Source organism: Callithrix jacchus, chromosome 12 (assembly GCF_049354715.1).
Source record: "Callithrix jacchus isolate 240 chromosome 12, calJac240_pri, whole genome shotgun sequence".
NCBI classification, from domain to species: domain Eukaryota; kingdom Metazoa; phylum Chordata; class Mammalia; order Primates; family Cebidae; genus Callithrix; species Callithrix jacchus.
The window spans coordinates 7,169,060-7,195,087 of NC_133513.1; the positions used below are offsets into that span (position 1 = coordinate 7,169,060).

Here is a 26,028-nt window from a genome sequence, read left to right on the forward strand (position 1 = left end):
TGCAGTGGCCTGATCTCCACTAACTGCAATCTCTGCCTCCCAGGTTTAAGCAATTCTCTGCCTCAGCCTCTCGAGTAGCTGGGATTACAGGTGCATGCCACCACGCCTGGCTAATCATTTTTCGTAGAGACAGGGTTTCACCATGTTGGCCAGGCTGGTCTTGAACTCCTGACCTTGTGATCCACCCGCCTCGCCCTCCCAAAGTGCTGGGATTACAGGCATGAGCCACTGTGCCTGATTCCCCCCTCCTTTTTTTTTTTGAGACTCCCACTCTGTTGCCCAGGCTGGAGTGCAGTGGCGAAATCGTAGCCCACTGCAGCCTTGAACTCCTGGGCTCCTCCTGGATCAAAGGATCCTCCCACCTCAGCCTCCTGGGTAGCTGGGACTACTATCCCAGTGAGGGTGCATGGTGGGAGTGTCTCGTTATGTTGCCCAGGATGGTTTCCAGCTCCTGGGTTCAAGCAATCCTCCCGCCTCAGCCTTCCAAAGTGCTGGGATTGCAGGAGGGAGCCACTGTGCCTGACCAAGGTAGGGTTTATTATTTTCCCAATTTTACTGATGAGAAAACCGAGTCCCAGAGAAGTTGGTGACTTTGTTCAAGGTCACAGACAGCTGGGACTTGAGTTTAGGCAGCCTGGCCACAGAACCTCACCATCAGCCGCTATGCTATACTGCGTTTTGTAAAATGACAGATGGCCGTATGATGGCATGTAAGCATGTGGCAGAGTTCCGTGCTCAGGATATAAAAAGCAGTGTGTGTTGCCTTTCACGGTCATCTCTTGAGTTCTAACTCATGACCTGAACTATTCTTTCCAGAGACCCTTCCTTCTCCCACTGGGAAAGATATGATATTTGACACCTGAATAAATAGTCTTGAAGATACCAGTTTATGGGGCTCTTTAGAATCTGTGGCTGGGTGCAGTGGCTCATGCCTGTAATCCCAGCACTTTGGGAGGACAAAGCAAGAGGACTGCTTGAGGCCGGGAGTTCAAGACCAGCCAGGTCCACAGAGTGAAACTCCATCTCTACAAAGAAATTAAGGCCGGGCGCGGTGGCTCAAGCCTGTAATCCCAGCACTTTGGGAGGCCAAGGCGGGTGGATCACGAGGTCAACAGATCGAGACCATCCTGGTCAACATGGTGAAACCCCATTTCTACTAAAAATACAAAAAATTAGCTAGGCACGGTGGCGTGTGCCTGTAATCCCAGCTACTCAGGAGGCTGAGGCAGGAGAATTGCCTGAACCCAGGAGGCGGAGGTTGCGGTGAGCTGAGATCGCGCCATTGCACTCCAGCCTGGGTAACAAGAACGAAATTCTGTCTCAAAAAAAAAAAAAAAAAAGAAATTAAAAAATTTCTTGGCGTGGGGGCACATGCCTGTAGTCGCAGCTACTCAGGAGGTGAGATGGGAGAATTGCTTGAGCCCAGAGGTTCGAGGCTGCAATGAGCCTGGATGACAGAGTGACCTCATCGATTAATTAAAAAAAAAAAAGAGAAGAGAAGAAAAGAAAAAAGAATGTGTTGAGTGGAATTGGAGAGTTGAACAAAGACCGAGAGGTCGTCCAAGACTGTCTTCAAGGCCGAGAAACAAGACTCCATTCTGAGTCAGCTGCAGTCTAATTTTATTCATCTGCTCACACCCGGGTCCCTCCCGGCCCCCACCTGCTTACTGAGGCTTCTAAACAACCCAAGCTGGGACGTCGGGGTGGCTTTACTTATCCTCCAGATGCATCCTTCCCTGGATGTGACCCAGGCCCTCCAGGGCCAAAGGGAGGAGGACTAAAGGGGTCTGTTCCTCCAGGCAACAGACATGGAACCACCTGTGTCAGCGGCTGCTTGGTGGTGACGGTGTAGATGGGTGCAGCTCTCTGTTTGCTGGGGGGTATTCAGCCAGGATGTAGAGGAAGCCACCCAGGGCTGCCACTGCTGTGGCTGTGTTGTGGGAGGAACAGCCATCTAGGGAGAGAGGCCCTTGTGAGTGCCGGGTGGCAAGCACCTTGGCCCTTTATTCAACACAGTTCCATTGAAAGTGCTGTTCAGCCAGGTGCAGTAGCTCACGCCTGTAATCCCAGCACTTTGGGAGGCTGAGGATGGCAGATCACTTGAGATCAGGAGTTCGAGACCAGCCTGAGCAACATGGTGAAACCCCATCTCTACTAGAAAATACAAAAATTAGCCGGTTGCGGTGAGCTGAGATCGCACCATTGCACTCCAGCCTGTGTGACAGAGCGAGACTCCATCTAAAAAAAAAAATGCTTTTCAGATATAATTCCAGGCAATTTGCAAGACGCTGTGTGAGTGCTTTGATGTTCCCTTAGGCCCCCTTTGCTGGGCCGAGTCCCTTTCCACCAGCTGCTAAGGGCTCCCTTCTCTGGGAGGTATGTCCTTTCCAAATAACTTACCAATATAGGGATAAAAAAGCCTGGCCACCTTGTCCTAGGCGGATGACTCTGCTGTGCAATTTATGCTCCAAGGCATCCCCCCTGCAGGGGGCTGGCCTGAGAGTGCATCCTGCCTAGCTCCTGCGTGGGTTAGTCTGCTTACCTGACTTACCTACCTCAGTAAACCACATGCGCTGGCATCCTGTCTCATCCAAGATGGGGAAACTGAGGCTTGGGAAGCTGAGCTGAGCCCCCTGGCCCTGGTAACTCCCCAGCTCATTTCTTGACCTCAGTGGCTTCCTCTTAGCTGCCTCTGGTCTTTCTAGTCCCATGTGACCTCCTGCCTCATGGAGTCAGCATCTCAGGCCTAAGCACTTGCCTGAGATAATAACCCTCAGATGTAGTTGTTTGTTTGTTTTTTTGTTTGTTTGTTTGTGTTTTGAGACAGAGTTTCATTCTTGTTACCCAGGCTGGACTGCAATGGCGCGATCTCAGCTCACCGCAACCTCCGCCTGCTGGGTTCAGGCAATTCTCCTGCCTCAGCCTCCTGAGTAGCTGGGATTACAGGCGCACACCGCCGTGCCCAGCTAATTTTTTTGTATTTTTAGTAGAGACGGGGTTTCACCATGTTGACCAGGATGGTCTCGATCCCTTGACCTCGTGATCCACCCGCCTCGGCCTCCCAAAGTGCTGGGATTACGGGCGTGAGCCACCGCGCCCGGCCGTAGTTATTCTCTGAACTCAAAGTGGGCAGCATGCCTTTAGTCTTACCGTCTATCTGCTCGTGGGAGGGAGCCAGGAATTCTTTCCCCACTACCCGGAGACTTTGAGAAGGGGAGGGGACCCCAGTCAGTTCCCTTGAAGGAAGGGAGAATGCAGATTTCAAGGTGTGAATGACTAACCCTGGCAGTTCCTGCCTCTCGGTGGCTACTCTATGGAAAATTCCATGGGGAGGGCTTTGCACAATGATCAGTTATTAGCCCCGACAGTTTGGTGCCCATTTTACAGATGATGGAGTCTTGCTCTGTCACTCAGTCTGGAGTGCAGTGATGCAATCTTGGCTTACTGCAACCTCTGCCTCCTGGGTTCAAGTGATTCTTCTGTCTCAGCCTCCTGAGTAGCTGGGACTACAGGCGTGCACCACCACACTCGGCTAATTTTTGTATTTTTAGTACAGATGGCGTTTTACCGTATTAGCCAGGGTGGTCTTGAACTCCTGACCTCAGTTGATCCACCTGCGTCGGCCTCCCAAAATGCTGGGATTACAGGCATGAGCCACCACGCCCAGCCTGGTTGTGTGACTTTCAAAGCAAGTAAGAGGCAGAAGCGGGATTTGAACCCACACAGCCTGACCTCAAACCCTGTGCTACTGGTCTCTGCGCCAGCTGCCTCTTGCTCTGGGGACATGCATCATAAGTACAAGCGTAAGCACATCACTCCCCAGCAGTTTTCTAGGCTGCTGGTCAACCTGGAGGGGCCCCACGAAAGGCCTGGGATGCTGGAATTTCTGCAGCTTCTGCTCCAGTCCCTAGGACAGTCCTCATGTTGGGCTGTCTGGCTCTGGGGACAGGCAGCTGACCAGGTAGTACACAGCAGGTCCTGACCACCCCAGCCATAGGCAGCCCCAGCTTCCTCTGTGTCAGGAGGGCCTAGCCGGGGCAGGGGGCTCTGGAAGTCTTCTGAGAACTTCTCTCCCTTCGCCTGCATGACCTTTGGTGGCAGCTACAAAATTGACTGATTGGATTCTGCTTTCATTCCTCGCTCCTCCTGTAGGTGGATGATGAGGCCACAGTGGGGCTGATCGAGAGATGCTTAGTCATGGGAACCAGACACCCACATGTGCTGGACATCTAATCTATGAGCTGGCTATTCTATATCCCTTCCTGCTTTTCCTGCAGTTATTGATTTTTTTTATTATTATTTATGATACAGAGTCTCATTTCGTCACCCAGGCTGGAGTGCATTGGTGTGATCGCAGCTCACTGTAGCCTCTGCCTCCTGGGTTCAAGTAATTTTCATGCCTCAGCCTCCTGAGTAGCTGGGAATACAAGTGTGCACCACCATGCCCAGCTAAGGTTTGTGCTTTTAGTAGAGACAGGGTTTTGCCATGTTGCCCAGGCTGTCTCCCCACTTTCTCAGCAGAGGCCATTGGGGACCCCCAGCCTCCCTTCCAACTCCCAAACACAAGGACCCTCTGATTAGTGCCCCTTTGGCGAGGCCAGGTGCCGTTTGTCCATAGCAAAGAATAAACACAGGTCTTTGTCTTGCTAGGATATCTCAGTTTCTTTTCTTTTTTTTTTTTTTGAGACAGAGTTTCGCTCTTGTTACCCAGGCTGGAGTGCAATGGCGTGATCTCAGCTCGCCGCAACCTCCGCCTCTTGGGTTCAAGCAATTTTCCTGCCTCAGCCTCCCGAGTAGCTGGGACTACAGGCGCATGCCACCACGCCCAGCTAATTTTTGTATTTTTAGTAGAGACGGGGTTTCACCATGTTGACCAGGATGGTCTCGATCTCTTGACCTCATGATCCACCCGCCTCGGCCTCCCAAAGTGCTGGGATTATAGGCATGAGCCACCGCACCCGGCCGGATATCTCAGTTTCATGTCAAGAAACTCCCTTGGGTATTTTCATTACCTGTAAATTGTTTTTCTCGCCTCTTCACTCTCCTCAAAAAATGCTGCTGATAAAGAATAGCTTTTGATAATTCTTCATTTTCAGCATCTGGGAAAAGAGCAAAAGTTGAACTTCTCAAGATAAATTTTATTTTTTTACATTTTTATTTCTTTTTGCTTCTTTATTTTAGAGACAGGGTCTCATTCTGTTGGCCAGGCTGGGTGCAGTGGCACAATTATAGCTCACTGCAGCCTCAAACTCCTGGGCACACACAATCCTTCCTGCCTTAGCCTAACAAATTGCTGGGACTACAGGCATGAACCACCATGTCCAGCTAAATTTTAAAAAAAAGTTTTACAGCCTGTAATCCCAGCACTTTGGGAGGCTGAGGTGGGCAGATCACCTGATGTCAGGAGTTCGAGACCAGCCTGACCAACTTGGAGAAACCCTGTCTCTCCTAAAAATACAAAATTAGCTAGGCATGGTGGCGTGTGCCTGTAATCCCAGCTACTCAGGAGGCTAAGGCAGGAGAATTGCCTGAACCCAGGAAGCGGAGGTTGCGGTGAGCCGAGATCGAGCCATTGCACTCCAGCCTGGGTAACAAGAGCGAAACTCTGTCTCAAAAACAAAAACAAAAACAAAAGTAAGTCCCTCCAAGATAAGCAAAAACGGAGGGGATTTATCACCACTAGACTGGCTTTACAAGAAGTGCTCAAGGGAGTCCTACATCTGAAAAGAAGAAGACAATAATCATTATCATGGAAACATGAGAAAGTATAAAAGTTGCTGGTAGAGGAGAAAGAGAAAGGAGAAGGAGAAAAGATGCGAAACTATCGCTAGAGAAAAGCACCAAACGGCAATGGTAACAGTAAGAAAGGAAGAAAAAAATCAAAGGATATAGAAGATAACCAGAAAACAATGAATGAAACGACAGGAGTGAGTCCTCACATACCAATAATAGTCTTGCATGCAAATTGATTACATTCCCACTTTAAAGATATATAGACTGGCTGAATGAATGAAAAAACATGACCCAGCTATATGCTGCCTACAAGAAAGTTGCTTCACTGGTAAAGACACATATGGAATGAAAGTGAAAGGGTGAGAAAAGATCTTCCACATAAATGAAAACCAGAAGGGAGAAGGAGTAGCTATACTTAGATAAAATGCACTTTAAGTCAAAGACTGTAAAAAGAGACAAAGTCATTATATAATGATAAAGGAACTAATTTAGCAAGAGGACATAACAATTCTAAAAATATATGCATGAAACACTGGAGAACCAAAGCAAATGTTATTAGATATAAAGGGAAGACAGACCCCAATACGATAATACCTGGGGACATCAACACCTTGCTGTCGGCATTGAACAGATCATCTAACAGAAACTCAACAAAGAAACACTGAATTTAAACTGCACTAGAGACCAAATGAATCTAACAGACATTTACAGAACATTTTATCTAACTCCTGCAGAATATATATTCTTCTCATCAGCACATCGAACGGTCTCCAAAATGGACCATATGTTAGGCCAAAAAACAAGTCTCAACAAATTTAAAATAATTTAAATCATAGCGGTTATCTTCCTGACTACAATGGAATGAAACTAGAAATCAGTAACAAGAGGACCCTCCAAAATCGTACAAATACAGGGAAATTAAGCAACATGTTCCTGAGTGACCAATGGGCAGGTGAAGAAATTAAGAACATTTAATAATTTCTTAACACAAATGAAACTAGAAACACAATATGCCAAACCCACGGGATATAGCAAAAGTGGCATTAAGAGGGGCGTTTACATCAAAAAATGCCATAAAAAAAGCAGAAAGATTTCAAATAGTGAACTAACAATACATCTCAAGGAACTAGAAAAGCGAGACCAAATCAAGCCTGAAATTAGAAGGAAAGAAATTGTAAACATCAGAGGAGAAATAAATAAAATCGAGACTAAAGAAACAATATAAAAGACAATGAAACAAAAAGTTGGTTTTTAAAAAAGATACGTTATTAGCTAGATTAAGACAAAAAGAGAAAAGACTCAAATAAAATCATGAAGAAAAAGAAAATATTACAACTGATACCACTGAAATACAAATGACCGTTAGAGACTATTGTAAACAAGCAATTTGAAAACCTACCGGAAATGGATAAATTCCTGGACACACACAACATACCAAGATTGAACCAAGAAGTAACAGAAAACCTGAACAGACTGATTACCAGTAATGACGTAATGAGATTGAATGTGTAATAAAAAGTCTCCAAGACGCCGGGTGCAGTGGCTCACGCCTATAATCCAGCACTTTGGGAGGCCGAGGCAGGTGGATCACAAGGTCAAGAGATCGAGACCATCCTGGTCAACATGGCGAAACCCCGTCTCTACTAAAAATACAAAAGTTAGCTGGGCATGGTGGCGTGTGCCTGTAGTCCCAGCTACTCGGGAGACTGAGGCAGGAGAATTGCTTGAACCCAGGAGGTGGAGGTTGCGGTGAGCCAAGACTGAGCCATTTGCACTCCAGCCTGGGTAACAAGAGCAAAACTCTGTCTCAAAAAAAAAAAAAAAAAAAAAGTCTCCAAGAAACAAAAAACCCAGGACCTAACAGCTTTACTGCTTAATTTTACCAAATATTTAAAGAACAAATACCAATTCTTTTCAGTCTCTTCCAGAAAACTGAAGAGGAGAAAAACTTTCCAAACTCGTTTTACAAGTTCAGCATTACCCAAAGGTAATGCTGACAAGGACACCACAACCAAAAAAAAAGTATAGGCCAATTTTCCTGATGAACCTAGATGCAAAAATCCTTAACAAAATACTACCAAACCACACCCAGCAACACATTAAAAATCATTCAAGGCTTTCCTACTCTGACCACTTGTAGTAAGTAAACGAATGTTTTGGATTAAAAAAAAATCATTCATCATGAGAAAGCAGGCTTTATTACAGGGATGCAAGGATGGTTCAACATATGCAAATTAATAAATGATACATTATACCAATAGAATGAAAGACAAAATCATATAATCATCTTAACAGGTGCAGAAAAAGCGTTTCATGAAACTTAACTTCCCTTCATGATAAAAACTCTCAACATGTTAAATGTAGAAGAAACGTACCTCAATATAACAGAGGTCATATATGACAAACCCAGAGCCAACATTATACTGAATGAGGAAAAGTTGAAAGCCTTTCTTCTAAGACTGGAGCAAGAGTGCCTACTTCCATCATTTTTATTCAACATAGTACTAAAAGTCCCAGCCAGAGCAATTAAGCAAGATAAACAAAAAAACGACATCCAAATGAAAAAGGGGGAAGTCAAATTGTGCCTGCTTGCAGATGACATGATCTGATAGGCAGGAAACCCTAAAATCTCCACCAAAAAAACTTCTTAGAACATGATAAATGAATTCAGCAAAGTTGCAGTATACAAAATAAAAAAACAAAAACAAAAACCCAGTAGCATTTCTATACACCTACAGTAAACTAGCAGAAAAAGAAATGAAGAATGCAATCCTATTTATAAGAGCTAAAAACAAAATACACAGGAATAAATGTAACCAAGGAGGTGAAAGATCTCTACAAGGAAAGCTGTAAAGGATACCGATGAAAGAAACTAAAGAGAACACACACACACAAATGGAAAGACATTCCATGTTTATGGATTGGAAGAGTTAACATTGTGAAAATATCCATACTGCCAGAACTAATCTACAGATTGAATCAAAATGCCAACGACATTCTTCACAGAAACAGAAAAAAAAAATTCTAAAATTTGTATAGAACCACAAAAGACCCCAGATAGCCAATGCAATCCTAAGAATAAAGAACAAAGCGGGAGGCATCACGTTACTGGACTTCAAAATACACTTCAAAGCTATAGTAAACAAAACATGGCCACGTGTGGCAGCTCACGCCGATAATCCTGGGACTTTCAGAGGCCAGGTGAGCAGGTCACTGGAGGCCAGGAGCTCCAGTCCAGTTTGGCCAACATGGAGAAACCCTGTCTCTACTGAAAATACAAAAATTAGCCAGGCGTGGTGGTGGGCACCTGTAATCCCAGCTACTCAAGAGGCTGAGGCAGAATTGCTTGAACCCAGGAGGTGGAGGTTGCAGTGAGCCGAGATAGCGCCATTGCACTCCAGCCTGGACAATAAGGGCAAAACTCTGTCTCAAAAAAAATTAAAAAAAAAAAAACCCCGAAAAATAATTAAAAACAAAATGGAAAATGAGCTGCATAGGCATCTCTCAAAAGAAGGTGTACGAATGGCCAACAGGTCTATGAAAAATGTTCACCATCCCTAATCATCCAGGAAATGCAAATCAAACCATAATGAGATAGCATCTATCTCACACCTGTTAAAATGGCTACTATCAAAAAGACAAAAAATGGCTCACGCCTCTAATCCCAGCACTTTAGGAGGCTGAGCCTGGTAAATCTGGTAGATTGCTTTGGGCTCAGGAGTTCAGGATCAGCCTGGACAACACGGCAAAACCCTGTCTCTACAGGAAATACAAAAGTTAGCCAGGTATTGGTGGCTCCCTGCTGTTGTCTCAGCTACGAGGGAGGCTGAGGCTGAGAATCTCTTGAACCTGGGAGACAGACATTGCAGTGATCTGAGATCATGTCACTGCACTCCAGTCTGGGTGACAGAGTGAGACCTAGTCTCAAAAGAAGAAGAAAAAAAGACAAAAAAAATTAACAGATTCTGGCAAACATGTAGAGAAAGGAAAACTCTTACACACTCTTGATGGGAAGGTAAATTAGTGCAAATATTATAGAAAACAGTATGGAGATTTCTCAAAAAACTAAAAACAGAACTATCCTATGATCCAGCAACCCCATCACTGGGTATTTATCCAAAGGAAAGGAAATCCGTGTGCTGAAGAGACATATGCATCACCAGGTTTACTGCACCACTGTTCACAGTAGCCAAGATGTAGCAACGTGAGAGTCTATCAGCAGATGAACGGAGAGAGAAAACGTGGTATACAGGCCCAATGGAATACTATTTAGCCATATAAATAACCAAACTCTTTCATTCACAGCAACATCAAGGAACCTGGAGGACATTATGTTAATGGAAGTAAGCCAGGCATGAAAAGATAAATATTGCATGTCCTTACACATATGTGGAGGCTAAAACAGTTAATCTCATAGAAGTGGAGTGTTGAGACCAGGTGCGGTGGCTCACGCGTGTAATCCCAGCACTTTGGGAGGGCAAGGCGGGTGGCTCACAAGGTCAGGAGTTCGAGACCAGCCTGGCCAACATGGTGAAACCCCCGTCTCTACTAAAAATACAAAAATTAACTGGGCGTGGTGGTGGGAGTGTGTAATCCCAGCTACTTGGGAAGCTGAGGCAGGAGAATCGCTTGAACCTGGGAGGCAGACGTTGCAGTGAGCCGAGATCATACCCCTGCACTCCAGCCTGGCTGACAGAGTGAAACTCCATCTCTGAAAAAAAAAAGAAGTAGGAGGCTGAGGCAGGAGAACTGCCTGAACCCAGGAGGCGGAGGTTGCGGTGAGCCGACATCGCACCATTACACTCCAGCCTGGGTAACAAGGGCAAAACTCCATCTTAAAAAAAAAAAAAAAAAAAAGAAGTAGAATGTTGAATAGTGTTTACTAGAGGTGGGGAAGGGTATGGGGGAGAGGAGATAACCAGAGGTTAGTTAAGGGATGCACTAGTATTGCCCGAAGGTGGACTAAGTGCTACTGTTCCATAGCACTATAGGGTGACTGCAATTAACAACAATTTGTTGCACGTTTTTTTTTTTTTCGAGACAGTGTCTGTCACCCTGACTGAAGTCCAGTGGTCGGTGGGGCAGTCATGGCTCACTGCAGCCTCCACCTCCTGCTGGGCTCAAGTGATTCTCCCACCTGAGGCTCCCAAAGTAGCTTGGATCATAGATGTGTGTCACCACACCCAGCTCATTTTTTTTTTTTTTATATTTTTCGTAGAGATGGGGTTTTGCCTATTGACCAGGCTGGTTTCTAATTCTTGAGCTCCAGCTCAAACTGTCCACCTGCCTTGGCCTCCCAGAGTGCTGGGATTATAAGGTGTGAGCCTATTGTACATTTTCAAAAAGCCGGAAGAGCAAATTTGGAATGTTCCCAACACAAAGAAATGACAGATGTTGGAGGCGATGCATTTGCTCATTACATATTATACACATACATGTTTCGAAATATCACACTGTACCCTATGAATATGTACAATTATTATGTGTCTATTGAGAATAATAATAAAGCCAAAAAAGGCAAGTTCCACAGCCCCATCCCCAACCTGCCGACGCTGCACATGTGGGGGCCTAAGATTCTTCATGGTATAAACTTGGTGGGGTTTTCTTTTTTTGAGACGGAGTCTCACTCAGCTGCAGAGACTGGAATGCAATGGCACGATCTCGGCTCACTGCAACCTCCACCTCCCAGTTTCAAGCGATTCTCCTGCCTCCACCTTCCGAGTAGCTGGGACTACAGGCGTGTGCCACCATGCCTGGCTAATTTTGTGTACTTTTAGTAGAGACGGGGTTTCACTGTGTTAGCCAGGATGGTCTTGGTGTCCTAACCTTGTGATCTGCCTGCCTTGTCCTCCTGAGGTGATTACAGGTGTGAGCCACTGCACCTGGCCTAAACTCTGTTTTAAAAACGGACCATTTTATTTCAAACGCTTCTGCTTCTTGGAGCATCCCAAGCTTGTAATGGGGACAATAGCATTTCCTGGGAGCTGTCCTGCACCTGGCACAGGCTGTGCGGCTTCAAATGTATCATGTCTACTCTCCCTGCAGCTCAGGAAGGGGGGTTATGATTATGCTCGTTTATTTGCAGATGGGGACATCGAGGCTCAGAGGGGTGAAGTGGCTTATTCCAAAGGGACCAGCTGTCAGGTGTCACACGGCTAGGAAGTGGCCGAATCCTCTGCCTCTACCCTCTGCTACGCCACCTCCTCCCACGTAGTCTTTCCTGACCAGCTACCTGGAGAAACTTCCCTGGTGTTCTTTGTTCCCTAACCCTGTGGTCTGCTTTATAGCTTTTATCAGAACTGGCAATTACTTCACTTCTCAGTTCGTTCAGGTGATTTACGTTCCTTTTCCTCCAGGTTCTGGTTTTCCCTAGAGCCTAGATGGTGTCTGGCACATTAGCAGGTGCTCAATATGCACTTGCTATATGAACAGTGATAGGGTTTGGCTGTGTCTCCACCCAAATTTCATCTTGAATTACAGCTCCCATAATTCCCACGTGCTGTGGGAGGGACCTCGTGGGAGGTAATTGAATCATGGGGGCCGTTTCTCCCATATGGTTCTTGTGAATAAGTCTCACAAGATCTGAAAGTTTTTTTTTTTTTTTTGAAATGAAGTCTCACTCTGTCACCCAGGCTGGAGTGCAGTGGTGTGATCTCACCTCACTGCCACCTCCACCTCCTGGGTTCAAGTGATTCTCCTGCCTCAGCCTCCTGAGTAACTGGGACTACAGGCACACGCCACCACACCTGGCTAATTTTTTGTATTTTAGTAGAGGCGGGGTTTTGCCATATTAGCCAGGATGGTCTTGATCTCCTGACCTTGTGATCTGCCTGACTCGGCCTCTCAGAGTGCTGGGATTACAGGTGTGAGCCACCACTCCCAGCTGAAATGACAGTTTTATCAGGGGTTTCCCTTTCTGCCTGGCTCTCATTCTCTCTTGTCTGCTGTGTAAGACATGCCTTTCGCCTTCCACCAGAACTGTGAGGCCTCCCCAGCCACGTGGAACTGTGAGGCCATTAAACCTCTTTGCTTTATAGATTAGCCAGTCTAGGGTTTGTCTTTATCTGCAGCATAAAAGAGTGCAATACAAATGGGCTTGCTAATGCAGGTGAAGGGGCCAACTCCTTCCAACAGAATGGCCTCCTGTCTTGCCACATTTTGGCTTCCAAAACTCTGAGCTCATTTCTACCTGTGTGTGCACGTGTCTCTGTGTGTGTGCATGCACCTGCAGGTTACATATCTCTCAGCATCCTTAACACCAATGCATTGTTTCCACACCTGGCCTAGAAACTCAGCCCTGCCCCCACAGCCCCCACTGCCCCCACTCTTAGCCAGGGTGGCAGTGCAGCTCACCAGGCTTCCCGAAGCAACCTTCCCGCTGTTTCTGCCACCTGAGAATGGCGTCCAGCCACTGGAGCTTGTAGAAGTCGTAGAAGCCGCCCATTCCACAGAACATGACTGAAAGTAAAGATGGGGCCCTCTGCAGGCCTGCCCCCCAGGCCCACCTCCTCCCACTCCCCAGGGCTGCCATGGTGTCAGCTGCCTCCATCTGCCTGGGTTAGGTAGCACCAAGAGGTGAGCATTCAATGCAGGGCCTGGAAGAAGGTAGTTCCAGCCTTTTCCTGAGCAACTAGGGGCTCCCAGGCTTGTGTCCCGCCTCCTACTGGGGGCCTTGGTCAGGGCTGCTCCAAAATCAGGGTCAGTAGAGGGGTTTAGACACTCCAGCCAGCGAGCAGCCACCCAAGCGCTCCCTTTCTGTCTCATCCATAAGGCTTTGTGGGTGCACCTGACAGTTACCTGGTCCATCTGTGTAGAGCTCCATCACTGGGGCAGCCTTTGGGGGCAGGAAGCTGTCACACAGTGGCAGGTAAAATACAGGATGCCCTGTAACATTTGAGTTTTCAATAAACAATGAATATAATTTTTTAGTGTAAGTATATTCCATGCAATATCTGGGATAAACTTATACTAAAAATGGATTCACTGTATATCTGAAGTTCAAATTTTACTGAGCACTCTGTATTTTTACTTGCCTAATCTGGTAACTACGTGTGTGTGTGTGTGTGTGTGTGTGTGTGTGTGTGTGTGTGTGTTGGTGGGGGGGACACCCTGCTTCTCTGTCCCAGGGGCAGAATGCTGGCCATACTGTTTTCCATGAAGATGTCCCGGGTTGGGTATGCATATCCGATGGCCTCAGCTCTGCGGTTCAAGTCCATCATGTTGGCACAGAAGAGGCTGATGTAGTCCTGGCTCTGCTGGAACAGCCCCTGTGTGCATCCTCTCTGGGGAGACAAACACCCAAAGACAAGGCACTCAGTGCTACAGATGACAAATGCACGCCCTGTTATGGGAAGGTCTTGCAGATCTGAGACAGTCTTGCAAGGGGCTGTTTAGGGCAGGTCTTCTTCTCCTTTCTGCAGGATTTCTTCCCCATGCATACCCCCAGCCAGCTGGGGCTCCATCATCAGAGAAAACTGGGTTCAAGATTCAGCTCTGCCACTGAGGAGCTGTGTGATCTTGGTTTGCTAAAGTCATCTTTCAGAGCCTCAAGAGTTTTTTTTCTTTTTTTTTGAGACAGAGTCTTGCTCTGTTGCCCAGGCTAAAGTGCAGTGGTGCCATCTCAGCTCATCGCAATCTCCACCTCCTGGGTTCAAGCAATTCTCCTGCTTCAGCCTCCCAATCAGCTAGGGCTACAGGTGCATGCCACCACCACACCTGACTAATTTTTGTATTTTCAGGACCCAATGTGAAGCCTGTGCCACTAGGAGGTGCTCTATGAACGATTGAGCAGGTAGGGGGGCAATGCAATCTACAACGGACAGTGACCCCATGGGCAGCTTCAGTGCTACTTAAAGTGTGCACCAAGAACCTGGCTGGCCACTCCCCATGCTGGGTGAGAAGAACAGGAGTTGACAGCAGGCTTTAGACACTTCCGTTGTGGTGGTCAGAGTGACTTTCTACCTGTTGAAGCTAATGATCAAAAGAATTCCCTTGCAATATGGTTCTTCTTGTATTTACAAAAATACTGGTCTGTCACAGCTTGCAAAGAAATAATAATTAGAAAATTCTGTTGAATAAAAACAGAGAGTGCCTCCTCAGCTAAGAATTTCTGGACACTGAATCACATTTTAAAATATATATGTATATATTTTATGCAGAAAGGTAGGGTTATCTTTATTTAAATATATATATAAAGTAGTGGTATGATCTCGGCTCACCGCAACCTCCGTCTCCCGGGTTCCAGCGATTCTCCTGCCTCAGCCTTCCCTAGTAGCTGAGATTGCAGGTGCGTGCTACCATGTCCTGCTAATTTATTTATTTTTATTTTTAGTAGCGAAGTGCTTTCACTGTGTTGACCAGGCTTGAACTCCTGGCCTCAAGTAATCCACCCGCCTTGGCCTCCCAAATTGCTGGGGTTATAGGCGTGAGCCACTGCGCCCGGCCGCCCCTTTTCCTTTCTCCTTCCCCTTTCCCTGGCCTGGTGGGGTTCCCTGGGCACTCACCATTCTGGCCCAGAGGAAGAAGAGCAGTTGGTGGGACAGGCAGTAGCCTGAGCAGCCGGGCTTGGTCATGAGGCTCCTGCAGAGGTCCGAGAGGCCACAGGGCTGGCTGCTGTCCATCCTGGGGGAAAGTGGTTCCAAGCTGTTACAGACGGAGCGCTGACCCGCCCTGAGTCTTCCCAGGTGATGATGTGGCCCCTATTTGTAGCTGTTGGAACTCCTGGTAGATTCCAGACACCCAGCGGGGCATGGGGTTGCCAGAGAAAATACAGCTGTCCTGCATCTTGATTTGCTACATCTGGCTGCCCTAGCACAGGGGACATGATGCTAGAGCTATCCTGGGCTTGAGGAATCCACCAAACTGAAACGTCCTACTGCTCCGTGGGGCCCCCAAATCACATCTTTTCCAGCCCTCAACAGTGGGTACTTGAATCCAAACCACTTGGAAGCTGGGTCCAACATGCTTATTTCTCCTGCACTGGGCAGCCACGGTGGCTCGCGCCTGGAATTCTAGCTCTTTGGGAGTCCGGGGCAGGCAGGTCATCTGAGGTCAGGAGTTCGAGACCTGCCTGGCCAACATGGTGAAACCCTGTCTCTACTAAACACACATAAATAAGCCGGGCGTGGTGGTATGCACCTGTAATCCCACCTACTCAGGAGGCTGAGGTAGGAGAATCACTTGAACCCCGGAGGCAGAGGTTGCTGTGAGCTGAGATCTCACTGCTGCACTCTAGCTTGGGAGACAGAGTGAGACTCCATCTCAAAATAAATAAATAAAAATAAAATACAAATACAAAAATTAGCTGGGCGTGGTGGCACACGTCTGTAATCCCAGGATGAGGCAGGAGAATCGCTTGAGCCTGGGAGGTCGAGATTGCAGTGAGCCAACAAGCAACACATCACAGCACTCCAGCCTGGACAATAGAGTGAGATTCTGTTTAGAAATATATATATATATATATATTTGGCTGGGTGAGATGGCTCATGCCTGTAATCCCAGCATTTTGGGAGGCTGAGGTGGGTGGATCACAAGGTCAAAAGATCTAGACCATCCTGGCCGACATGGTAAAACCACGTGTCTATTAAAACTACAAAAATTAGCCAGGCGTGGTGGCTGGTGCCTGTAGTCTCAGCTACTTGGGAGGCTGAGGTAGGAGAATCACTTGAACCTGGGAGGTGGAGGTTGCAGTGGGCCGAGATCTCCCCACTACACTCCAGCCTGGCGACAGAACAAGACGCCTTCTCAAAAAAAAAAAAAAAAAAAAAAAAAAAAAAAGCAGGGGCCCTGGCTGGGGCCAAGCTCTCCGTGAGCCCAGCTGTGTCCTGGCCCAAGCATTGCTCTGAAGGAAGCTGAGAGGATGCGTCCTGGGCACCTGCTGCCCAGTTTGTCCACAGGCACCTGCACCCAGGGCTGCCCTGGGGCCTTGCTCCAGGCCCACCCAGCACCCCGATAAAATGAGGAGCCCAGCTAGGCTCGGTCCTGCCTTCCCGGACCTGCAACCTCACTGGGGATGGGGACAGGCCCACAGTCCAAATGCAAATTGCATCTGTGACTGTACAAGGTGCCAGAGAGGCCCTCGCAGGAGGTCTGCTGTGTGCTGGGGTCAGAGGTAGGATGGGGTTTGGAGGTAGGGCAGACTTCCTGAGGCCTGGTGGGTGGGTGGGGGGAGCCTTGGAGAGTCTGGAAAGTGGCCCTAGGGGGCCAGGGACTTGGAAGGGCAGAGAGGAACTCGGGCTTTGTCTGTGGACCTGGAGGTGGTGTGTTCAGCCATGGCTGCTGGAAGACCCGCTGTGGCATGGGAGACCAGTGGGCGGCTGGAGCAAGGGGGACCCGACTCGAGTGGGAGAGGGCAGTGCCCGGCAGCTTCAGGGGACTGCACCCGGCCGTGCACAAAGCCTTGGCTTCAGCCCTGGGGGCTTGGAGAAGAACGAGTGGGACAGGACCAGTGGAGTGTGTTTGTATTTCCAGGAAATGGGGCAAGTTTGGGGCCCACCCAGTTCCCAGCAGCTGCACCAGGCACATGTCGCTGCTCTCCTCCGAGAATGAGTCCTGGGGCTCGAACTTGGGGTAGACCAAGGAGGCATTGGTGTGGGTCCAGGCATGTGGGAGCTTCCAAAACCCGGGCTGCAGGGTCGGCAGGAACTCTGGCAGAGAGGATAGGTAGGTGAGGCTGGGTTCGGTGTGGGGGCGACCCAGGAGCAGTGGGCCACCCACCCTAGCGCCCCCACCCACTCCTGCAACTCTTCCCACTGGGCTCTGAGCCCTGTCTGCTGGTCCCAGATTGGGTTTGAAAAACTCAAGAAAGCTCCTTTTGCTTATAAAACCCTTTTCCCCCTAATCATTAGAACAATGTTGGGACAGCTTTGACTAAACCCACTGCATCCCGTGGAAGCTCCAGATAAGGGTTAGTTTCCCAGGCTCAGGACTCACACCTGTCATCCCAGCACTTGGGGAGGCTGAGGAAGGAAGGTTGCTTGAGGTCCAGAGTTCAAGACCAGCCCAGACAACATAGCAAGACTGTCTCTACAAAGATAAAAAATGTAGCCAGGTATGGTGGTGTGCAACTGGAGTCCCAGCTGAGGAGGGAAGATTGCTTGAGCCTAGAAGTTGGAGAATGCAGTGAGCTATGATCAGCTCTTTTTTTTTTTGAGACACAGTCTGGCTATGTCACCTAGTCTAGAGTGCAGTGGAGCGATCTCGGCTCACTGCAACCTCCACCTCCCAGGTTCAGGTGATTCTGCTGCCTCAGCCTCCCAAGTAGCTGGGACTACAGGCTCATGCCAACATGCCCCACTAATTTTTTTTTTTTTTTTGTATTTTTAGTAGAGATTGTGTTTCAGCCTTTGGGAGGCTGAGGTGGGCAGATAACTTGAGATCAGGAGTTGGAGACCAGCCTGGCCAATGTATTGAAACCCCATCTCTACTAAAAATATAAAAATTAGCCTGGTATGGTGGCACATGCCTGTAGTCCTGGCTACTGAGAGGCTGAGGCAGGGGAATCACTTGAACCTAGAATTTATTCTGACATTTAATGAAATGTATGAAAATAATTTGGTGATAGAGGACACTACTGTTTGCTGTGCAAAGGGTCAGATGGCCTTTCAGACACTCTTCCCTCTGGGGTAGCCCAGCCCTGCCCAGCCCCGCCCAGCCCCACCCAGCCCCTCTGCTCTGGTCTAGGACCAGGACCTCAAGCACGGGCATGTGCTGAATGTGTGAGAGAAGACACCCTGCCTACTCTGCACCCCTCTGTGTGGGTGGGAGAGGCCATCAGACTCTGAAGTCAAGCATGACCCCAGGTCTCGTCTGTGGCTTGCTAGGCAGACAGGACTGTCCCAGCCCAGCCTTGCCTGGGGAGAGCACATGCTGGGTTATTAAAGTCAATATCCCCAGAGTTGGCATTCCAGAAGGAGTAGGACACCCCTGTGGGTGCTCACCTCTTAGGTACTTGGGGTCACTCAGCTTGAGGTAGAGGAGGGATCTCTGGATGGCAGCCTCCAGCTTCTCCCTCAGCGCCCCCACTCGCAGGCTCAGTGGCTGCAGCAGGGGCTCCTGGGCCCACTTCTCCTGAACACTTGTTAGCTGCTCTGGAAGGGATCAGAGTGCATTCATTCTACTATTTGGAGTTGGTCCTTTTTTTTTGCTTTGGGAGAGGAAAAAAAAATCCTCTGAGGTCTCATGCTTCCTGGGAGCCTCTTTGCCTCCTCCAGCACACAGCGGGGAAAGATTTGCTGAGCTGACTGGAAATGAGGCCAGAACGGGGTGATCTGGGCAATGAGAATGGGTGTCAGAGTGGTAGAAGGGAGTGGCTGAGAGCTTGGTTTCTGGAGTCGGGCCTGGGTTCCAATCCTTGATACTTGGGGTCCAAATCCTCGAATCCTTAACTCAGATACTTTCTTATTGGATGACCAGAGAAAGTAATTTAATTTCTCTCCATCTCACTTTCTTCATCTGCAAAGCGGGGATAATGATAGTCCCTTACTTCTTGGAGGGGGTTACGAGGATACAGTGAGCGAACGTGCGGAGCGGACTTAGTCTTTTTCATAGCGTAGAGTAAGCACTCAGTAAAGGTCAGCCATTACTATGCATTAAGGAGACTTGGGGTCTGCCGTGCATGAGGAATAATGAGGGAAGGACTCAGGTTGCAGGGCGGAGAACCACTGTGTACAGGTGAAATGGCAGCACACATTCAGATCATGGGTTTGTATACATAGGAAGACAATTTCCCAGAAGATGGCTGTCGGGTGACTTCAGGAAGGAAGTACCTTCTTCTCATTCCCACAGGTGTACCCTGGGGGCTAGCAGTGGCTTTGATGCGGTGGGAGAGAATGTGAAGATCCAGAGGTGGCCAGAAATTGATTGGGGAGACAGGACCCAGAGCGTCCATGCAGGGCTATGAGGGCGAGGGATGAGGTAGGGCAGCTGCCGTCAGGTAGGAGCCTTGTTAGGGAGGATGGGCTAAGGGAAGAAGGATGCTGCACGCCCCCCTCTGCTCAGCCCCCTCTGTGGGCAAACCCGAAGGGGAGAAGTACAGCCTTGGGAGTCCCCAGTATGTCAGAGTGTCTCCTCCTGTGACTGCACTGGGTCTACGGAGTCCAACAGGACAGGGGTCCCCAGCGCTCAGTCCAGCACGGGTCTAGGCTTGTTATGACTGGGGCCGCACAGCAAGAGGCAAGTAGTGGGTGAGTCTGTAATTTACAGCCACTCCCGTCACTCACTGTAGTTACCGCCTGAGCTCTGCCTCCTGTCAGATCAGCTTCTGGTGAGATTTTCACAGGGGTGCGAACCCTATTGTGAACTGCCATTCGAGGGATCTAGGTTGCACACACCTTATGAGGATGTAATGTCTAGTGATCTGCCATTGTCTCCCATCCCCCTAGATGGGATTATCTAGTTGTTGGAAAATAATCTCAGGGTTTCCACTGATTCTATATCATGGCGAGTGTGGGTAAACCCCACATGGGCGCTGAGGAAGGAGAGCTGGGCAGACCCCAGGTACAATTAGTGCCTGAAGTACAACTTACTGCTTACTTATATCTAGCTTATATATATAATCTATGTAATCATACTTAGTTCCATATAATCTTTCTATATAATCATGTAACGGATTATAGTCGGAGCTGTACTGACACATTTAGTGCTGATTTACATCATCCTTCTATATAACCATATAGTAGTTTGTAGTAGGAGGAATGCCTAGAGCAGTCACAGAGCAGAAGCAGTACATGGGAAAACAGCCAGGCCAGGACAAGAACCGAAGACCCAGGCGGTAGCGCCCCTGCCTGAAAGGGCACACGCTGTATGGCAGGTCAGAGCCTAGACGGCAGCGCTCAGTACCCGCTGCATGGCCGGCTTGGAGTGAGAGTTATTCCCCCTGAAAAGGGGTTGGCAGTACCTTGCATCTAGTTCTTATGGAAAGTAGGCCTCAGGCCTGAGATCCCGCGAACAACCGAGGGAGGAGAACCCCTCTGGTGTAATCGCGCCATGGCGGCTGTCCGCTGTCAGCTTTTCTCGCTACTGTGCTGGCTCAAATCTTTCTCCTATGAGATGTCTCAGAGAAGGGCACACTGTCAGCTCCCACTGCACTGGTTTACAGCACCCTTCTGTAGGAGTCCTTTGACGTCTCCTGCCCCCAGGTAAGAAGTGTTGCTCACGGCAATTGTTGCACACAGCTCGCCTCCTTGCCTCAGTGGGCTAATGGGGGTGGACCCCCTTTTTTACACGACCCTCTACTACTGCGCATGGCACAGCCCCCTACTATGCATGGCCCACCTCTCTAGGTGACCTAATGGGGTGGCCCCCTCACTTGCTACTCATGTGATTATGTACGCCCTGTCACTAAGCCTATAGATGACCTCACTCATGACCCTTCCCCCTACCTTGTACTTAATAAACACAGATGATTCTGGACGTTCGGGGCCTTGACTGTCTCCGCTCGTAGGTGGCGTGGCCCCCCCGAGCCCAGCTGTCTTTCTTTTCCAGTCTTTCTGTGTCCTGTCTCTTTATTTCTTGGATCCAGTGCTTCAACACAGCAATAGGGGACACCCCACAACCCTGTAGGGCAGTGGCCTCTAGGCGGGTTGTATAATAATATATTTTAATGTAATAACAATAAACATAAAGTGGGCTGGGCATGGTGTCTCATGAATGTAATCCCAGCCCTTTGGGAGGCCAAGGCAGGCAGATCTCCTGAGGCCAGGAGTTCAAGACCCAGCCTGGCCAACATGGAAAAACCCCGTCTCTACCAAAAATACAAAAATTAGCTGGGTGTGGTGGCGGGCACCTGTAGTCCCAGCTACTTGGGAGGCTGAGCAGGAGAATCGCTTGAACCCAGAGCTGGAGGTTGCAGTGAGCTGAGGTGGCGCCTGCACTGGGGCCTGGGTGACAGAGCGAGACTGTCTCAAAATAAATAAATAAAAATTAAAAATAAAAAAATAAAGTGCACCATAAATGTCATGTACTTGAATCATCCCGAAACCCTCCCCTCTACCTAGGTCAATGGAAAAATTGCCTTTTACAAAACCAGTCCCTGGTGTCAAAAAGGTTCGGGACCACTGCAATGGGACTTCGACCCTACCCACGGAGAGCTCATTGTTTAGAGAGAGACAGACAGGAGGCCGCTGCCGTCAGTTGAGGGCGCTCAATGCTTGGTTAAATGGAAACGGTAATGGCTGACAAGCACTGAGCCCCACTGCTCAGATGACATAGACACATAATCTCATGTGATATATGTGCACAATCACGTGATACTCCCATCCACCATCGCCAGCTGCGGTTGAAGGATGAGGAAACCCAAACTCCACCAGAGCAGATAACTCCGTGCCATGCAGCCAGTTGGGGGAGATCCAGGATTCGAACCCGGCAGACTGGTTCCGAAGCCCTGTTCTAGGCACTGGCACTGCCTTTGCTCTCTTTTAGTCAGAGTTCACTGTCGTGGTTGTGTTAGGCGGCTGAATTCCTGGGGAATCTGTTATGCAGCAAGACTACTGCAAGGGGAAGGGACAGTGGCTGTGGAACAGGGCGTGGGTGGAGAAGCTGGGCTCACTGTGGCTGCAAGGAGAGGGGACCCTGGTCTGAGGCCAGGGTGGTGCGGTTTTCCCAGTGAATGCTACTCAGTCATGATTAAGAGAACCCCCTCCCTTCATTGATAAAAGAGGATAATAATAATGGGTGTAACCTCAGGGATGACGGGGAGAAGGCATTGAGGTACCCATGCAACGCACCTGGGTTGTGCCCACGTGGAGCAGATGCAATGCACCTGGGTTGTGCCCACGTGGAGCAGATACAATGCACCTGGGTTGTGCCCACGTGGAGCAGATACAATGCACCTGGGTTGTGCCCACGTGGAGCAGATACTTAGTGAGCTGAAGCTTTAACTGTCACATGCGCCCCAGAAAGCAGCTGCTCCTGTGGAAGCCACCTCCCCTGATGACAAGATTCTGTCCCTTGGCTCTATGAATGCTGCACCTGCTGCACACCCACTACTGTGCTTGGCAAGGGGGCTGGACGCGAGTCAGTGCGATGCCACTCGCCCTCAAGAGACTCGGGTAACTGTCTCGGTTTGTCTAGACCCACCCCACCAGGCATCCACTGTGAGGCGTCAGGAGGCTATTGAACTCTTTCTGCCTCAGTTTCCCACTGAACGAGGAAAACAAATCACTCCTCTCCAAGCTGTTCGGTCAATTACCCATGGCAGGTGCCCAGGGAGAACCCAATTTGCAAGGCCACATCTCGGCCTTGGTGGGCCCCTTCCTCCATTACAGACACTAGGTTGGGCACAGTGCCTCACCCCTCTAATCTCAGCACTTTGGGAAGCCACGGCAGGAGGATTGCTTGAGGGCAGAAATTTGAGATCAGCCTGGGCAACATAGCAAGACTCTATCTCTACAAAAAAACTTTAAAAATTAGCTAGGTGTGGTGACGCATGCCTGTAATCCTAGCTACTCGGAAGGCTGAGGTGGGAGGATCACTTGAGCCAGCGGTTGGAGGCTACAGTGAACTATGATGGTGCCACTGCACTCCAGTCTGGGAAATGATGCTGCTGACGAATTTCTAGAGGAGCTATGAGACAGGGCTGGGTTAAATGAAGGGGACCCTGGGTATATCTCTGGCCTCACCCTAGTCCTGGCCAGGAGGGGAGGGAACATGATCTTGGGGCTCTCCAGGATGCCACTTGGGGGACGAGGGGTGGGGAGAGGACACTTGGTGGGGACATGTGGCTGCGAGGAAGCAAACTATTCCAGTGCCTCTCCTGCCATTTGTGAGTCCTGGCCAGGTGGAAAACTACTCTGATAACACAAACAGGGTGATGTGGGGCAATGCCCACTGCCTGGCCTGGGAGCCGGGGCCAGCCCAGAGCCCCTGCTGATACCAAACCCGGGGTCTTTGTCACTTTGCTCAGGGTGGCCTGCAAGGAGGGACCCACAGCAACTCATGGTGTGTGTGTGTGTGTGTGCATGTGTGCATGCGTGCATGTGTGCTTGTGTGTGTGATGTGCATGCATCCATGTATGCTTGCGTATGTGATGTATGTGCACGCATGTGTGTTTGTGTGTGATGTTTGTGTGTACATCTCTGCATGCATGCTTGTGTGTGTGTGATGTGCCTGTGTGTGTATGTGTGTGCATGCATGCTTGTGTGTGTGATGTGCGTGTGTGAGATGTATGCATGTGTGTGTTTGCCTTGGCCTGTCTCCAGCCCCCTTCCTGGGGATCTTATATCGCTGAAAGCTAAATAAACACTTGAGCCTTCAGGAAGCTTTGGATGGAAGTGGAGGAAGCGGGGTTGGAACCCGATCTTGAGGACCGTCAGTTTTGTCCACAGCAACCTCACTCATGTGGAGGGACCCTCCCACAAATATCTATGGGGCACTCTCTCTACTCCCCTTGTTTGTAGTGTGTCAGGAGGGGCTGTCAAATGGATCACTTCCTTCTTAGAAAATGATAATTTCCATATCCTTCCCCATGTTGCCTTTAAATCTTTCCTACTTCTAAAAATTTTCATAAGAGCTGGGCCATAGCCCCCAGGAAAAGCCAGCCCCCAGCTTCCCTTCCTCTCTCCTATGGTTAAGGCAGATTATTCTGGGGCCAGAAGGCTGCCAAGTCTCAGGCGTACAGAGCAGGGCGGAGGACAAAGCTGAGAGTTAGCTTCCTAGTATCCAGCCAGGGGAACGGGGGCTCACTCACCTTCCAGCACTCGGACCCCTACAATGCCATCCAGGTTGATTTCGGGCAGCCTCTGCTCTAGGAAGACGGTGGCTCTCTCCAGCGCAGACAAGATCAGGCCCGCGATGGTGGCCTTAGCTTCAGCAGTGTCCAGTCCTGGTAGCGAGGAGGACCACAGCAGTGGCAGGGCCGTCAGTAAGAGCAGGAGCAGCAGCCCCGGGCTGGCCATGGCTGGGTTCTGCTCACAGCTGGTCACAGGCTCAGCACCCCAAGTTCTGTCCCAGCCCAGACCGCCTCTGCACGATCTCCTCCAGCCTCCTCCCCACCTCCCCTGGCAGACCTGAAGATAAGTGGCCTGGCAGGGCTGCCAAGAAGCCTGGGGTGGCTGGTTCAAAGGGATCTGGGAAGGCTGGCTGCAGGGGGATGACGGGGAGGCAGCGGGGGGTAGGCCAGTTCTGGGCATAGAGCCTGCTGTCCCTGTTATGCTGGGAAGAGGGGTGGCCACCCTGTCCTTCTTGGCTCTGATTCTGCAGGCTCACAGGCTAGATCTTTGATCTAGCAATTGCAATTCAATTCAGAAATCCAAAAGCTCTGAAAACAAAAAAACTTTTTTTCTTTCTTTGTTTTTTGAAATAGGGTCTCATTCTCTTGCCCAGGCTGGAGCAGAGTGGTTTAATTACAGCTCACTGCAGCCTTGACTTCCTGGGCTTAATAGATCCTCCCGCCTCAGCCTCCTGAATAGCTGGGACTACAGGCATATGCCACCATGCTTGGCTAATTTTTGTTTTGTTTTTTTTTTTTTTTTTGAGACGGAGTCTCACTCTGTCACCCTGGCTGGAGTGCAATGGTGAGGTCTTGGCTCACTGCAAACGCTGCTTCCCGGGTTCAAGCGATTCTCCTGCCTCAGCCTCCTGAATAGCTGGGATTACAGGCACCCACCAGCAGGCCTGGCTAATGTTTGTGTTTTCAGTAGAGATGAGGTTTCACCATGTTGGCTAGGATGGTCTCAAACTCCTGACCTTGTGGTCTGCCTGCCTCGGCCTCCCAAAGTGCTGGGATTACAGGTGTGAGCCACTGCGCCAAGTCAATTTTTATATTTTTTATAGAGACAGGGTTTCACTATGTTGCCCAGGCTGGACTTGAACTACTGGGCTCAAGTGATCCACCCTCCTCAGGCTCCCAAAGTGCTGGGATTACAGGCATGAGCCACCACACCCAGCCTTTGTTTTAAATAAATTGGAAGGAAACTCGTTTGGGCACATCTGCATTGAACTGAGGTAAACTTCCTCAGAGGGGCACCGTCCAATTGAAATAGAATTGGAGCTACAAAGGTGAGCCACGTGCACATTGCAAAATGTCCTAGTATCTACATTTAAGAACGTGGCAATAAGCAGGTGAAGTCAATTTGAACAATGTTTTATCAGACCCAACATGTGAAATATTATAATCACATCTATAATCAATAAGAAATGATTTATTTTTCTCATACTAAGTCTTTGAAATTGATGAGTGGTTTACATTCACATTTATTTTATTATTTTATTTTTAAGAGACAGGGTCTCATTCTGTTTCCCAGGCTGGAGTGCAGTGGCGTGATCATAGTTCATTGTCGTCTCGAGCTCCTGGGCTCA

The 26,028-nt window shown here is 49.0% G+C and overlaps 1 protein-coding gene across 10 annotated transcripts; it reads right to left on the minus strand.

Moving 5' to 3' along the window:
- Positions 1-1,603: 1,603 nt before the first annotated feature.
- Positions 1,604-24,719, minus strand: C12H16orf89 (chromosome 12 C16orf89 homolog). Of its 10 annotated transcripts, none has more exons than XM_078344599.1 (9): positions 24,419-24,719; positions 18,672-18,821; positions 17,246-17,378; positions 15,237-15,354; positions 13,880-14,015; positions 13,531-13,617; positions 13,087-13,191; positions 5,013-5,099; positions 1,604-1,954 (listed from the first exon to the last, which is right to left on the minus strand). In XM_078344599.1, the coding sequence occupies exons 1-9, from the start codon at positions 24,624-24,626 to the stop codon at positions 1,824-1,826; spliced, it is 1,155 nt and encodes a 384-aa protein (XP_078200725.1). In that variant the 5' UTR covers positions 24,627-24,719; the 3' UTR covers positions 1,604-1,823. The 10 variants fall into 10 exon arrangements, with proteins under 10 accessions (XP_078200725.1, XP_078200724.1, XP_078200729.1 ...); XM_078344598.1 differs by having other exon boundaries at positions 17,228-17,378; XM_078344600.1 differs by lacking the exon at positions 1,604-1,954 and adding an exon at positions 2,076-2,238 and having other exon boundaries at positions 17,228-17,378.
- Positions 24,720-26,028: the final 1,309 nt, after the last annotated feature.

Bases quoted from the DNA above. Each gene is read 5' to 3' on its own strand.
- C12H16orf89 (XM_078344598.1), bottom strand. From the start codon at position 24,626: ATGGCCAGCCCGGGGCTGCTGCTCCTGCTCTTACTGACGGCCCTGCCA. The intron at 17,379-18,671 runs GTGAGCACCCAC...CCTCTCTGCCAG, and splicing joins TGACCCCAAGTACCTAAGAG to AGTTCCTGCCGACCCTGCAG. The intron at 13,192-13,530 runs GTAACTGTCAGG...CTTTACTTTCAG, and splicing joins GCTCTACACAGATGGACCAG to TCATGTTCTGTGGAATGGGC.